The 15,107-nt window shown below is 32.7% G+C and overlaps 1 protein-coding gene across 1 annotated transcript in view; it reads right to left on the bottom strand.

The window, feature by feature from the left end:
* The window catches only part of LOC134267315 (uncharacterized), a 32,444-nt gene extending 23,404 nt beyond the window's left edge, over positions 1-9,040 (bottom strand). The window contains exons 1-16 of the mRNA XM_062749537.1: positions 8,841-9,040; positions 8,554-8,644; positions 8,185-8,292; positions 7,624-7,710; positions 7,258-7,349; positions 6,352-6,420; positions 5,999-6,078; positions 3,456-3,574; positions 3,232-3,284; positions 3,025-3,088; positions 2,601-2,771; positions 2,261-2,328; positions 1,860-1,970; positions 1,274-1,367; positions 603-722; positions 77-165 (exon numbers count right to left, since the gene is read on the bottom strand). Of these exons, the coding sequence (XP_062605521.1) occupies positions 77-165; positions 603-722; positions 1,274-1,367; positions 1,860-1,970; positions 2,261-2,328; positions 2,601-2,771; positions 3,025-3,088; positions 3,232-3,284; positions 3,456-3,574; positions 5,999-6,078; positions 6,352-6,420; positions 7,258-7,349; positions 7,624-7,710; positions 8,185-8,292; positions 8,554-8,644; positions 8,841-9,040 (1,616 nt within the window). The remainder of the gene's footprint in view (positions 1-76; positions 166-602; positions 723-1,273; positions 1,368-1,859; positions 1,971-2,260; positions 2,329-2,600; positions 2,772-3,024; positions 3,089-3,231; positions 3,285-3,455; positions 3,575-5,998; positions 6,079-6,351; positions 6,421-7,257; positions 7,350-7,623; positions 7,711-8,184; positions 8,293-8,553; positions 8,645-8,840) is intronic.
* Positions 9,041-15,107: the final 6,067 nt, after the last annotated feature.

Raw genomic sequence — 15,107 nt, forward strand, 5'->3', positions numbered from 1 at the left:
TACAAAGTACAACCTGGTGTCAGGGAAATTCAGAGTCTTAAAATAATATCCAATATTTCACTTAATTTATCTGTACCTGTTTGGTAAGTTAATTTTTTCAGCAAAGCCCAATAATAGATCCCTGGCCTGTTTGCTCCATTCATCCACCAAAACCTCATCCTTGTTCTTAAAGGAGTATAAAACAAAAACATTAATAGGCACAGCACTTTCAAAATTTATTTCACTTTGCTGAATGCTTTATATTATACAGGTATGAGTACAATTTTTCACAGTTTAATCAAAGATCTACTAATCATATTCTAATTGAACGTTACTGTAGATCACTATATTTTCGCAACACTTTATTTTTTGCAAGATAGTGACTCTTCATTGAAAATTTTCACAAATTGTGTTTATTACTCTATATAATCCTTACAGATGATAATAAATACAAGGATTAAATTGTCGAGAGCTAACTATCTCGCTTAATTGTGCAAAATAAAGTTCTACCAAATAAAAAGTGATTTACAGTATACTGCCTTTTAAATTTGATAGATTTGTACATGTATCTCTTACAGTATGAAGATACACATGCTGAAAATCCTTTAAAAAAGAAATACTACCTGGTTCTCTGTCATGATTGGGAAATGTTGAGTGATGAATCTAGTGAAGATCTCCTTACAAAGGGAAACAAATCCTGAAACTTTTCCTTTGTTCTTGCTGAATTCACTTTCAAATGAAGCCTAAAAAGCAAAGCTTTACGTCAGTAGTGCAAACAATCTGATATTCAGCATAAATAATGATGACCATCAGCAGGAAATCAGTTGTGGGGGGGGTAATGGTCTGATATGTGTGGATGTGACCCACAAAATGTAAGTGTTGACAGGTCTGTAATCATATTTCCTTCGTTTATTTCTCATTTTGCCATAGAATTGACATTCGGTAAATGGAGAATTGTTGATAAGAATTTGTAAATGCTTAGGTCACAGCTGTTTCATGCACACATAAAATATCCAAAGTATTTAGATCATCTATATTACATTGAATTTTTAAAGTGCCATACTGAAGAAAAGTGTTTTCAAAGAGAAAGACTGGCATGCAGTTTTTGGACAAAGAACAGTATGTTCTAAACATGATCAGTATAGATCAAAGTATATATACACAACTGTACATCGATCTATATGATTAAAATGAGGTTAAAAAATGTCAACATATAGTGTCGAAACATGAAAATTTTCCCCTCAAAAATACATGTATGTACATTGTACATTATTTTAATTTGCAAAAGTCATACCTCTCCAGTGCTTTGTAGTCCAATAACTACACAACATCCATTTTCTAGAGCTGTCTGAGCTTCTTTGACAATGGTGGGTATCTTCATACCAATGCTTCAAGAATCATAAATAAGAACTTCAGGTACATGTACTTTTCATATTACACATAATATTCTCATTTTGTCAATATATCTAAAATTTCATTAAACTTTGCTTTAAAAGCTCCAAGTTCAAATCCCATGATGCCACTTTTGTCTAAAAAATAAATAATAATTTTCTACATTCATGTCAGAAACATGTATGATATTTAAAAATGTTACACTGGTAGTTCACACATTTTAAAATATATCCCATATAAAAAATGTTGAATTCAAAATGAAAGTTCTACGCAGACAATCAATTAAGAATTGTAATTACCATTACAATACTTTTTAAAATTACAAGGAATTTTTCTTTTATTTAATGTGTACCCCATCATCTGCACATAGGAAAAGATAAATGTATATATATCAGATACTCATAATTTACTTTCATTAACAGATAGTATTAAATGTGTTCTGAGCTGTTATCACACAACAAATTACGTGTACTTTGATAAAGACTGACCAGAGGTGTTTGAAGAATCTCTGATGACAGGACCAGAACTGTGACCAGATTCTGCTGCCGCTGTAGTTAGTTCTCACTATGGCACTCTCCAGAGCCTTCTTCAACTCATTCCTAGAGGGGCAGAAGAAAAATTGTATACTGAATAAATGTACTCAATTGATTATTAAAACTAGTGATGTTCCATAGAGATATGATTGCTAAATGCTCAAACATAACATAAAACACTACAAAACCATCTAAATGATTTACCATTATTATACATGGTGTAAGACCAAATACAGATCTATAATTGAGATTTTCCTTTCATTCCTATCATTCTAGTCTTAATTTGTACTCATATCCCCAATAAATAATTTTAATTTTTCTTGACAACAAAACACATTTTTCATGAAATAACAGACCAGACATGAGCAGCTGTGTCATAAATCTTCCTCTGCTCTTCTGTGAGGGGGATTTCCACAGTAGAGAACTGTTAACAAAAATAATACATTCAATAAATCAATTTCTAGTCTTCAGGTGTAAATTTAATTCAAATATTCAAACCATCAATTCATGAAAAGTTTAAATTGATTAAATTTTTCCCAATTTCATTTAAGACACTTCCAATATTTAAATACTTACATACTGTAAAATAAATTCAGTAAAGCTATATATTATTCTTTACATATTTAAAAATTGTTAAAGGAAAAATTTTAAACTTCTTGTTCTTGTTAAACACTTTAGTTTCCGCCCTCCCCCTACCTCGGCCTGTTTGTAGCTCAGTCCCCTGGACACATACATTCCTGACATCTTCATCTCCATGGCCAACATCTCTGCCATTCCCAGTCCTTTCTTCTGAACAAACTCAATGAACTGTTCAAAGGATCGAAACTGGGCCCCTACACCCCATAGACCTAGCCTCTCCATAAATGCCTACAAATCACCATGTTCATCAAAAGGAATAGTAAAATGTATGTCTGTCGTACACAATAAAATCATACAGATTTAATAATCAGTTTTTAAGAATTTTCATTACAAATTTATTCCAAACATGAAAAGAAAAATTCATTAGAAGTCTGGCAACACATTAACATTTTGCCAATGAATATATTTACAGTGCGTACGTTCAACAATTGTTTAACATTCTTATCATATGACAGGACAGCCTCCTGTGTGCAGCTCTTACCATATTCTTGACATCTGTGACACCAGTGGCACTGCAGTAAAGCACTCTTGCTTTGGGTAACAACCTACAAAACCATCATTCAAATACATAGGTGTATATATGAATATGTATAATTCTACATATCAATAATCTACTACATGTAATTCTATCTAAAAAATTTAGTTTACATAAGTATATACAATACATAGCAGCTTGTAGTTGTCTTACCTTTGAATTGTTGTGACAGCTAGAGCTACCTTAGTACTAGCCTGCTCTTTACCCTAATGGAAAGAAAGTCACATTTAAGTAAATTACAATACCATTTCTCTTAAGTAAGTTATCATTCTCAGCAGGTTCTTTACTCGATATAGACTAACCACTAGATAAGATCTGACAGCATTTTTTACATGTATTATTAATAGTTGCCCAGAATCTTTTTTTTCTTTACTTACAGGGACAAAGTTTTTGGCCTTGTGACATTCATCAAACACCAGACATCCATCAAACTCCTCCCCTCCACACCAGTTCACAAGCTGTTGTAAACGACTTTGTTTTGCACCATTAAAGACACCTAAAAAAAAAAATTATCATTTTCCTTGTATCAATTACCAATATAATGCACATAAATGTACATAAATTAGGGATGTCAACAAATAGTCGACTATTCGACTGTCAGTCGAATGGACCGACGATTGAATAATGAAGCAACATTCAAATATTAAATAAATGCAAGAAAAGGGTGTGATAATGAAATGTTCATCTCAAAATTTAAAAAAAAAAAGGCCCTTCCTCAAACTATACAGCTGTATAGTGCATGTCCTCAGACGAATAAGAACTCAATCACAGTCACAGTATATAAGTAATTTTCCACAAAGTAATTTTCCACATTGTACATATTGAAAATAGTGATTACATACAGCAATAATCATTTCTCAATCACTGTCTTTTCTTTTTTTTTTTTTTGTTATTGTACGTAGTAAATTATGCAACACTATACTGGACTATTAAAATTATTTAATTGACTTGTACCAATTATATTTATAAGCTCTAGGAATTTCAAATGCTTAGGAACACAACATTTGCATAGCCATGAAGTTTTAAAGTTTGATAATTATCAAAACAATAATCTGACATAAAAGACAATTTGATGTGCAGTGATTTTTCTACATTTTTTAAAAGGGGCCTGGGCCTTTACAATTGGGAAAAATCGTCGACATTTGTATCAAATTGGGAAAAATAAAATGTAATAAAATTCATCAATTTATTTGCTACAAAATAATAAATTAAACATAGTTCTATATTTTTAACTTTTTTTTTTAATCTTTGAAAGTTGTTATTGTGACCAACCTATATCAGTATACAGTCATGTATTTCCTTTTTTGCTCTGACATTATGGTAGACTTAATAGAAAATCCTTCTTGAAACAACCATGGTTTAAGATAGAATAATCTGACATGATTTATTACAAATCATTTATTTTTCAAACTAATTATTAAAGCCTTCTAATTACCCTAGCTAAACATTGCTGCAATTTCTCTGCAATACTAGTTGCATCTGCCGGATGTAGAAACAGTTTGATTTTCGTGGAATCAGGGATGCTTCTAGTAGAACTATCAGCACTTGCATTTACAAATAAAGCTATGTTTCGCCGGTTAACTTGCATCTTACACTTTCTTACGATGTATTTACACACAAGTTTGACAAGACCCATGTGTTTTTCTAGGTCTTATTACCGTCTTCCTTGGAAGACGGTATTGTATAGTTGAAGTTTTTTACAGTCTTCGGACTATGCACTTCCTCTCTTTTGTGATTGGTAAAAATTGCATGATGAGAAATTTTTCAATTATTTCATTGGTTGAAATGCTGTTCAAGGCCAGGGAGATAACTTTCTGATGATCTAATTTTCGTACGACTTAACAATTTTGCAAGATTTCCAATCTTAAAAAAATGACAAAACGAACAGCAAAATCAGCAGTAATTAATTCTTAATAACATGGTATTTTTTATAGCAATAAATGAAAAAAGTCTCTTTAATTTCATTATAAATAAAATTTGATTTTCATGGTTTGCAGGCTTTACAATTTGTTATTATTCTTTTCCCCTTTCTTGTTTGAAGACGGGAATGGAATCTGCCGAGGTTTGCCGAAAGCTCTCGGCCAGTCGGCCAATTTACGGAGATGACCGAGCGACAACCATGGTAGAGTTAATGCCCGTAAAAAGCTAATGTAGAAATACAAAATTCAAAAGAATTATACGGCCTGATAGGTGTAGATCAGTTTACTGTTTAAGATTGTTGCTAAAGACGGGAAGCTTTTTTAAAAAGCTCTACTTGTAAACGCTTAAAGTAATCTGCTGTTCCTCACTGTTATTTTAAGAGTCTTAGTGACTGAGAACAATAGCGTTCAATTTTAGATAAGTCGTACGTAAAAAATTCAATATAACAAAAACAACAAAGGTTTTGTGTTGGGAAAAAAGCAACAGAAATTGGGGAAAAAAAACGGTAATTTTTGAGAGGGGAAAGGGCCGATATTCGGACCTAAATTGGGTGTAGAAAAATCACTGATGTGTAGCTTGGGAAATCATTGATTGAACAAACAGTATTTTACATTTTCATCGGAGGTGTGGATAGTGTGTGTTTACAGTTCTCCATTTCCAATTTATTTCAAATTTCCAATTTATTTTAATTAATAAGCTTTCAAAAACACTGTGTTATAAAAAAATTAATAAATGCTCCAAATAGTCGACTATCATTCGAATAATGCAATCGCATGTTCGGCTAAGGAAAATTAATATTTTGACATCCCTAACATTAATCAATTTATTTAATCTGACCTAGTAGAACTCTGTACGAGATACTATTATAATTTCAGACCAATTAAAATTTGACTTTTAAGTTCAATTTCAAATTTCATTTAGGTAAAAATCTATGGTAAGCATGTACAGTACAACTGCATGAAGTATTTCAAAATATTTATGATGAACCATGCTTGCTTACCTCTCTGAACTGAAGATACCAGTGTAGCATATGTACTGAACACAACTCCTTCTTTAAAGTCTGCAGGTAACCCTAACACCCTGTAAAAAGAAAACAAAAATTATCTTCCTCAACTTTGCTTTGAAAGTCAGCACTGTTTGGGAATTTTCATAGATAGCTAGATCTAGGAAAAAATTATTTGAAACAAATTGCACATTAATATAAAATCTATTAAAAATTTCTGATGTTTTCGGTAATTCATAAAGAAAATTTTTCGATATCACTTATATATGTAATATGTCAAACCATTCCTTTGATCCATTCAACTTTTCTATATTTAGAAAGTTAACAGATATACAGGTATATATCAGAACCTTGTTTGTCTGTCCAGCTCCTGACACCCATCAATAACTCTCACGTGGCAACCAATGTCTGATAAATCCCTGAAAATCAGACCAGAATTCTGAAAATTCCAACACTTGATAAGATTTCAAGAACAGTAAAGAATATTTTATTGATTCATGAAAAATATTCAGAATGTTTGATATACATGTCCATGAAAATAAGCTCAAAGTATCTGATAAATCAATGTAAACAAAATTCTGAAAATCTGACAAATCCTTCTATTAGGGCTGGGACGATACCGAACTTAGCCGATCCAATACATATCACGATACCTTAGGTGCGATACGATACATATCACGATACATTTAAAACCAAATAAAACTAGATATTTTTTTAGAACATTTAATTTGGAACATTACAGATTATAAAAAATAAACGAATTCAACAGAAACCCAACTTACTGCCATTTTGTTTTCGTTGATTTAACATAATCCGGCGTGTCTGACGCCATTCTGACGCTTGTATTTTGAATTCTGTATCACCAAGACGTTTGTACTTTATTTCTGATTGTTTAAACGTCTTGATGATACAGACTAAAGGACTAAAAATTTCGAATTCTAAAGCCGGGACATTTTTGGAAATTAAAAAAAAGTGCGGTCAGGTATCGTGATACTAAATTATATGAATCGATCCGTATATCGTCAAAGTGAATACTGTGATGCATCGGTGCACCGGTGGATCGTCCCAGCCCTACCTTCTATATAATTCAGAATATACCGTATCTGTTATATTGCTATTAATAAGGCATATTAATTCAGGATGTGCGTATCATGAAAATCCATCTGAAACGATCATACTTGTGAAATAAAAATGAAAATAAGTACTTGTAGTGAAATGAACAATGTATATAAACATTTTTCAAGTACAGATTTTACCTTCTGCTGTCTACAATTAAATCTGATGAAATGGTGAACCATATATGCTTCGTTCTCCCCCTGGCATAGTTGTCAAAGATAATACCAGAAATCTACAATTGATAGAGCATTCAACTTTATAAACTGTTGATGACAAACCAGCAATAAATGTTTGGATCCACTGTTCATGATAATGTCTTGCTATTCATGGTGGTATTGTACTGTTTGTGCAGTATCTACATCAACTGCAAATTGTACATCTTAAAAATTTACAATAAAAATATTTACTTGAGTGTAAGCTAAAGTAATGACATCTAAATCTTGAATTTAAAACATTGTATTACATTACTATGCATTTTCCTTGAGCAAAGAGAAATCATAAATCACCTGTCGTCCTTTTCCTACACCTGCAGCATCACCAATAAAGAAGCCCGCTCTCTGTCCACTGGGTAATATCCTCATATGCTGCTGACACTAAATCATATAGATAAAGCCTTGATATTGTTCCAGATTATAATAGCCACATACATAACATTTCATTTTCAAATTATATAATCATTTCAAGATATGGAAACGAAACAAAAACAACTTTTCATATTACACATGTACTGAATAGAACAATATTATCATTCTTTGTAAATCACTCATAGATTGAATATAACATTTTAATGCATTTATCATATTTGATTCCTGAATTTCACTGACCTGAAAAAGAATCCATGCCTTTTACATGCCTGTCATTGCATTCAAATATAAGAATTTACTCTGGATTCTTTTACCCGTGTATATGGATTATGCTACACATGTTCAGATGTACTAATACAAAGACAATTTATCCTCCTTATCACATCATTCTATGCAATTCTTTTATAAATACATCTAAATCTCAAAGCATGTACTTGTGAAAATAAACATGATTCTCTGTATTATAGAAAAATATAGACCTACAGCATAAAGCACTCCCTCTAACTGTAAGCTGCTGAGTTTCCCCTCCCTGATCACCTCCTCTGGCAGGGAGTCTGTCAGTGGGTACGTAGGGTCGGGCTGACTCAGAGCCTGGGAGGAAAAATAACGATAAAATACAGGTACCTAATCTGTAAACCAAAATCAATGCTAACTTTCACTATGTTTCTTGTAAAGATTAATTTCAAGTATGAATCAACTTTCAATATTTTTCAACACTCGTCAAAATTTTGTGCCAATATTGCAAGAAGAAAGAGATAGTATGTATATGAATGAAAATAATAAAATAAACACTTTTTTAGAACCACTTTATAGTCTGTCTACACTCCTATATATACTTTTATAGTAACTTACAGCTAAAGGGCCAGCCTCCACAATATCCCCCGGGTGTGGACAGCAGCCTTTGACTATTTCTCTATGCTGGTAAACTGAGAATACCTCAGAACTAAAAGAAACGTAGACATATTCAAATCACCATGCTTTTAATTTAAACTTAATTTAAACCATATTTTTTAATTCAATATGTTAATTTACATTGAACAGTATTAAGATGCAGGCAAAGCTTATTAAAGAATGGAATTTTTTTAGCACAGTCTATTTGTACATCCCTGTCAAAAAAACTGAGATAAAATGTGCTATACCTGACAGCCTCTTGTACACCTTCATCTTGCATCTTCACCAGTTCCTCGTTTTCTTTGTTTGCTGTGGGAGATGTAGCCCCCGCTGCTGTTTTTGTTAGAGGGATGGTTGTGTACAGAGCATTCAGCTGATCTATCTGCTGTAGAATGGGATGAAGTCCACCTGGCGTCCCAGCCATTATATTCTGGTAAGGTGTTGCCATCTCAATTAAATTTCTGAAGAATTTTATCAAGATGAGTGATTTAAAAAATTTCACAGAACTATAAAAACCTATTGTTGTAAAAAAATTTATATTCAACAACTACACTTTATAGATACCTAATGCCTAATGTTTTAATTTTACTGTTCATTTTTTAATGAACTTTTGCAAGAAGCTCTGAAATTGGACAGCTTACCCGGTAATCTTACTCCAAGAAAATAATAGAGACTCTTTTGAGGTATGAATATTTAGCTTACTAGTTTATAAAAATATTTAGCTTACTAGTTTATAAAATGATAATAATTGGCCATTTCAAAGTCCATATGATGTTGTCTAAGATGGGAATGGAAATAATCCTAACTGCATCCCCTTCCTTCCCACCTTAATCAAAATCTGGGTTTTTTTTCTTCTAAAAATTTTTTTTTGTTTGTTTGATTCTGTCAGAAAATGGTAACAAAAGGAGATACTGTCTCTCATGAATAAGGAATTTTAAATGTATTCACCTCCAATCACCACATGCTTGTAAATAATGGAAGTGCCCCTAATACCATAACTCTAACCACTACATAGTTTTTCTTATTTTTTTAAATTAATTTTATATCTCTTAACTTAGTGCTGATTTAAATTTCAAAGTTAGCCGTCAACTATATAAGTCAGTGCTTGAACTGAGCTTCTAGCACAGGGGCTTGCTCCCACTGTGTAATAATTATTAATTAAAAAATTATATATGGTAATGATAAAACTACACAAGGGAGGACACCATTTTTGACCCCTTTCTCACTTCAACCTCTGTTTTCGTTATATTTTGCCGTATTTTACTGACTCACCGCCTCGGATCTGTCAAGTAATGATTCTTCTAAGACCTTATGCTTGAATTTTCCCCTTGGAGCCTCTACAATACAGATTTCAGACTAAAAATAATCCAAACTCACTCGTTGGGACAGAGGTTGAAGTGAGGAAGGGGTCCAATATGGTGCCTCCCTTGGTTACTTGCGCAGTTTTATTATTACCAGATATGACTTTTAATAAATAATTATTACACGCCAGGAGCAAGCCCTTGTGCTTCAAGCTATCATATTGCGTAATGATGGTTTGTGTTTTCCTTTCACTCTATGGATTTTCAAAGTATTTACGGTTTTGTCTCACTATCAACTGAAGACTTACAACGTAATTATGTGTGTAATTTGATTGATCTACAACAAATTTAAAGCAGCCATGCCGAACTTTAAAATCGTGCAGTTGATTACACCATTCACCAAGCATACGATAAATTTCGCCATTTTTAGTTTACACTGTTTACATTTACGTTGTCCTATTTCCATGCTTGCTAACCTTAGATGTACATTAGATGTAATATCATTTCACTGATTGAATATGCTAATTAATATTCATAATGTACACAGATTGAAATTTTTACCATAAGAAGCACAACATTAATCCATAACTATATCTTCAAAAATTTTCCAACTCTGCAGTTTTTCCCGCCAACTGGTCAAGCCGTTCGTCAAATAATTCTGCTCAAGACAAGTCGTTCATGGGAAGAACTAAGAGACGCGGCTGCTTAGAATGAATTGTTTTGAACACTGTTTATCTTTCTACAAAACACATTATATATTGTTATTTTTTGCAATAAAATATTTTAAGATATAAATTATGGTAAAAGACTAATACTTTTACCCCATATTATGATAATATAAATAGAGCGCGTTTTTTACTTTATTTTTTGAATTAAACACTGTTAAGACTTTTGTACACGCTGTCGTTTTCACTCATTTTTCAAAATACAGGGTGACCTTAGAGCACCAAGCTTAATTACTGTCAAACGTTTCTTTAAAACAGTGCAAACTACTCCCGATATGATGTCTATTAAATTTGCAATGTGTCTTAAAGTCAATCATACAATTTATAATTTTTGTTGGCAAGGAGGGTACCCATTTTTGATGCCCATTATATAATTTTTTATCATTGAAATCCACCTGCTCATTTGTCTATAAAACAGGCATCGGTTGCTGTAAATGTCACATACTTCAGTGAATATTTCTTTGGGATTTTTAACAAGTTTTGCAGCAGCTTTAATGTAGCTTTTTTTTCACTCTAGTTTACTGATTCTTTACCATTCATTTATAATGCAGTGTCTCGAATAGCCCTTGTTTCCCAGCTTCTCAAGAAAAAACTATGTGATGAAAAGTGGTCACATAAACTGTTATAAATTCATTAAAGATTCAATAATGAGAGAAAATTAAGCTTTATGTCATATGACAACTATGTTGTATGTCATCGAGCTAATGACATTATTTATTGAACGTCCCTCGTAATAGTATGCTTCATATTTATTATCTATAAAAATTAAGAGGTGTACTTAGGTATTATATAATTCTTTAGATACATTACATATAGCTTCCCAATTTTATATGCCTGTATTCTATTACAACCACATGAGACTGATATTGCACATCCGAATTGCACATCCGATGTTTCAGAGAAGTCATCTTCGCTATTTTGTAAAAAAAAAAAAAAAAAAAAAAAAATCTATCCTTAAACCGTAATTCAATGCCCGCACGTTCTTAATTTTAAAACTGATAATGTAATGCAATCAATAGTTTGATTCAAGAATCTATTCAAAAAGCTCTCGAAATTTAATCATTCTGTTGTCAATCAATGTCGGAAGTTTGAGAATGTGTGAGTGTAGGGGGTAGTGTTCTTTGAAAGCCCCCCCCCCTCAGTCAGATCATAGTATTGTGGTCACAGACCCTTGTTTCGGAAATAAATTTTTAACCCATAGTTTAATAGTAACACTATTATATTATGGGTTAAAAATACTATTAAACAGTAAACTATTAAAAATTTATTTCCGAAACAAGTGCCTGTGACTGTGGTGCACTAAAAAAATTTGATTAAGAAGAAAGTTTCAATATTTTATTATGAATAATAATAAATTGATTAAACAGCAGGCCCTGCCTAAGTCCTTAACCCGCACCCCATAGAAGGCCATCCCCGAAGAAATATTTCCGACAAGCAATTTTCTTTCCCCCTTACACCACTGTCGGGTATCCGCGCCGGTTGTGACATGTTTGGATGCGGTGAAAATGGCGTAAAATGTACAAACGGGGAATACTGTGTACCTTGTCCAGGTCTATATTTTGGTAAATATTAATTTTTTTCTCAATTTTTTATTGAAATTCTATAGGTATCTGGTTAATTTAAATGATGTGTTTGAATTCTGTTTAAAGAGTTCATTAAATAATTCGTTGATGCACTTTTTTATCGATGCACTTGACATTTGTACCCTTTTAGCAAGTTTTAATTCGTGATTGTTAAAATAATATAAAATATATTTAAAATCTGAAGCAGCCAAAAGAAAGAAAAATCATTTTACATTTAGGTTATCAAAAGTGTATTTTATGTCCCATACAAGAAATGCATTTAAAAACCGTTTTATTTTATGTACCCTTAACAAATATAGTACGGTTTGGATGATGGGAGTGTTCTGGTTTGGATGCAAATTCAACATCTATGTGTTACGGTTTGGACGGTCTATAGTTTCAAATTTCTCAATCCAGTAGAGCTATGCGAACCAGTTTGCTTATTTAATACACCCTTACATGAAGGAAATGGCGTTTATGATAACATATATATTAGTATCAATTCATAAAAAATTTTAACAGGCACATAAGAAGTCACCTTTCCCTTCTTCATACATTGTTTTTACAGTTGATTTCATATAAAAATATGTTGAATCCCTTTTTCTCCACACGATTTAAACGAGTTTTCGATCACATCCCCTTTTTTCTTTAAAAACGATACTACATGTCTGATAACATAAAATAAATGTAAAATGTGTTAAATAAAATGAAAAACCAGAAGTCTCTGTCGAGACTGAAGCTCTACTGGTTTGTTCTTATAGCAATGGAAGGGAAAAGTTCTTAAGCAGTTGGGAATTAAAACTTTACCACAGCAATAAAAAGAATAATGATCCTTGATTAAGTCTCTTTATGTTTTTAGTATAGTCTACTTGCATGCCACATTATATTATAATCATACTTAAACTGCAGGAGGAGTAGCATTTTGAGAGTTTTTAACAGAAATTTCTATTTTTAGTTACCATGGCAACATCGTTCATCGAAATCAAGAACCGATATATAGAATTATGTATCTTAGCGTAGTCTACTTGTGTTCCAAGTTATATTGAAATCAGACCAAAACTGTAGGAGGAGTAGCATTTTGAAAGAATTTCACAGAAATTTCTATTTTTAGTAACAACGGCAACACCGTTCATCGAAATCAAAAACCTGATATACAGAATTATGTATCTTAGTGTAGTCTACTTGTATGCCAAGTTATATTGAAATCAGACCAAAACTGTAGGAGGAGTAGCATTTTTAAAGAATTTCATAGAAATTTCTATTTTTAGTAACAATGGCAACACCGTTCATCGAAATCAAAAACCGATATACAGAATTATTTATCTTAGTATAGTCTACTTGTGTGCCAAGTAATATTGAAATCAGACCAAAACTGTAGGAGAAGTAGCATTTTTAAAGAATTTTACAGAAATTTCTATTTTTAGCAACAACGGCAACACCGTTCATCGAAATCAAAAACCGATACACAGAATTATGTATCTTAGTGTGGTCTACTTGTGTGCTAAGTTATATTGAAATCAGACCAAAAATGTAGAAGGAGTAGTATTTTGAAAGAATTTCACAGAAATTTCTATTTTTAGTAACCACGGCAACAACGTTCATCGAAATCAAAAACCGATACACAGAATTATGTATCTTAGTGTAGTCTACTTGTATGCCAAGTTATATTGAAATCAGACCAAAACTGTAGGAGGAGTATCATTTTGAAAGAATTTCACAGAAATTTCTATTTTTAGTAACAACGGCAAAACCGTTCATCGAAATCAGAAACCGATACACAGAATTATGTATCTTAGTGTAGTCTACTTGTGTGCCAAGTTATATTGAAATCAGACCAAAACTGTAGGAGGAGTAGCATTTTGAAAGATTGTTTACAGACAGACGGACAGACAGACGGACGGACGACGGACGCATTACTATCGCATAAGCTCTTCTGGTCTCTGACCAGTAGAGCTAAAAAATCGTCTAATGCATATCCCGTCAACAGTCCCGTCCCATTTATAAGGCAGATTATCCCACGTTTCCAACTTTCTTTGATGCTCTTGCATCGCCCGCGAGGCGCACTGGTTAGAGCGTCTGCTCTCGAGTCGCGAAGTAAGGAGTCAATCCTTACATCGCGGGTTCGAATCCAACTGTGGGAGAGAAGGATCCTTCGGATAAGACAATATAAGGCGAGGCCCCGTGTCGCAGTACATGCTGGCACGAAAAAGATCCGTCACTACTAAATGACCCTGAGTGCCAAGTATAGGACATGTAGATGGAGCTCACAGCTGTATTGAGCTACTGATCGTGTAATACCGGACCCCACTTTGCAGAGAATTTAAACTTGTAATAAACTTGCTCATTTATTACATATGTTATATTCTCCCTCACAATGTCCATTCAAATGTAAAATTATATTCTAAGTATGAGAATTATAAGAAAAAGAACTCTATATTACATACGTATTGAATCCGGGGGGGGGGGTATCATGTTGTAAATTTTGAATTTACTATGGGGGATAAATGCAAAAATTAATTTTGCATTTTAATACCTAGCCCTAGTAAATTTAAAATTTACAACATGAGAGGGGTATCATTAAATAGGCATGCATTGAACATTGGGGCGTTGGTTACCCCCCCCCCCCCCCCTTCAACAGGCATATAATCAAAAAAGGGTAAGCAGTATATTGTGTTTGAAAAAAAATGGTAGAGAAAGAAATCCCCCCCCCCCGCACACACACAGGAAATAGGATTTTCGGGATTGGAAAATTTCAATTCTTTTTGTGGTCCATCAATTAGCCCCCCCCCCCCCCCATTTTGCTTATACTATATAACTATAATATTGATTAATTTATTGTAAATAATTATTTCATGAATCAATATATTCAGAGAATAGTATGTATTGTACATATAAACCGAATATGTCCGATTATGTAATAAGAGAAT

Source organism: Saccostrea cucullata, unplaced genomic scaffold, assembly GCF_032062105.1.
Source record: "Saccostrea cucullata isolate Sc308-1 unplaced genomic scaffold, CSIRO_AGI_Scuc_v1 ctg1642, whole genome shotgun sequence".
Classification (NCBI taxonomy): domain Eukaryota; kingdom Metazoa; phylum Mollusca; class Bivalvia; order Ostreida; family Ostreidae; genus Saccostrea; species Saccostrea cuccullata.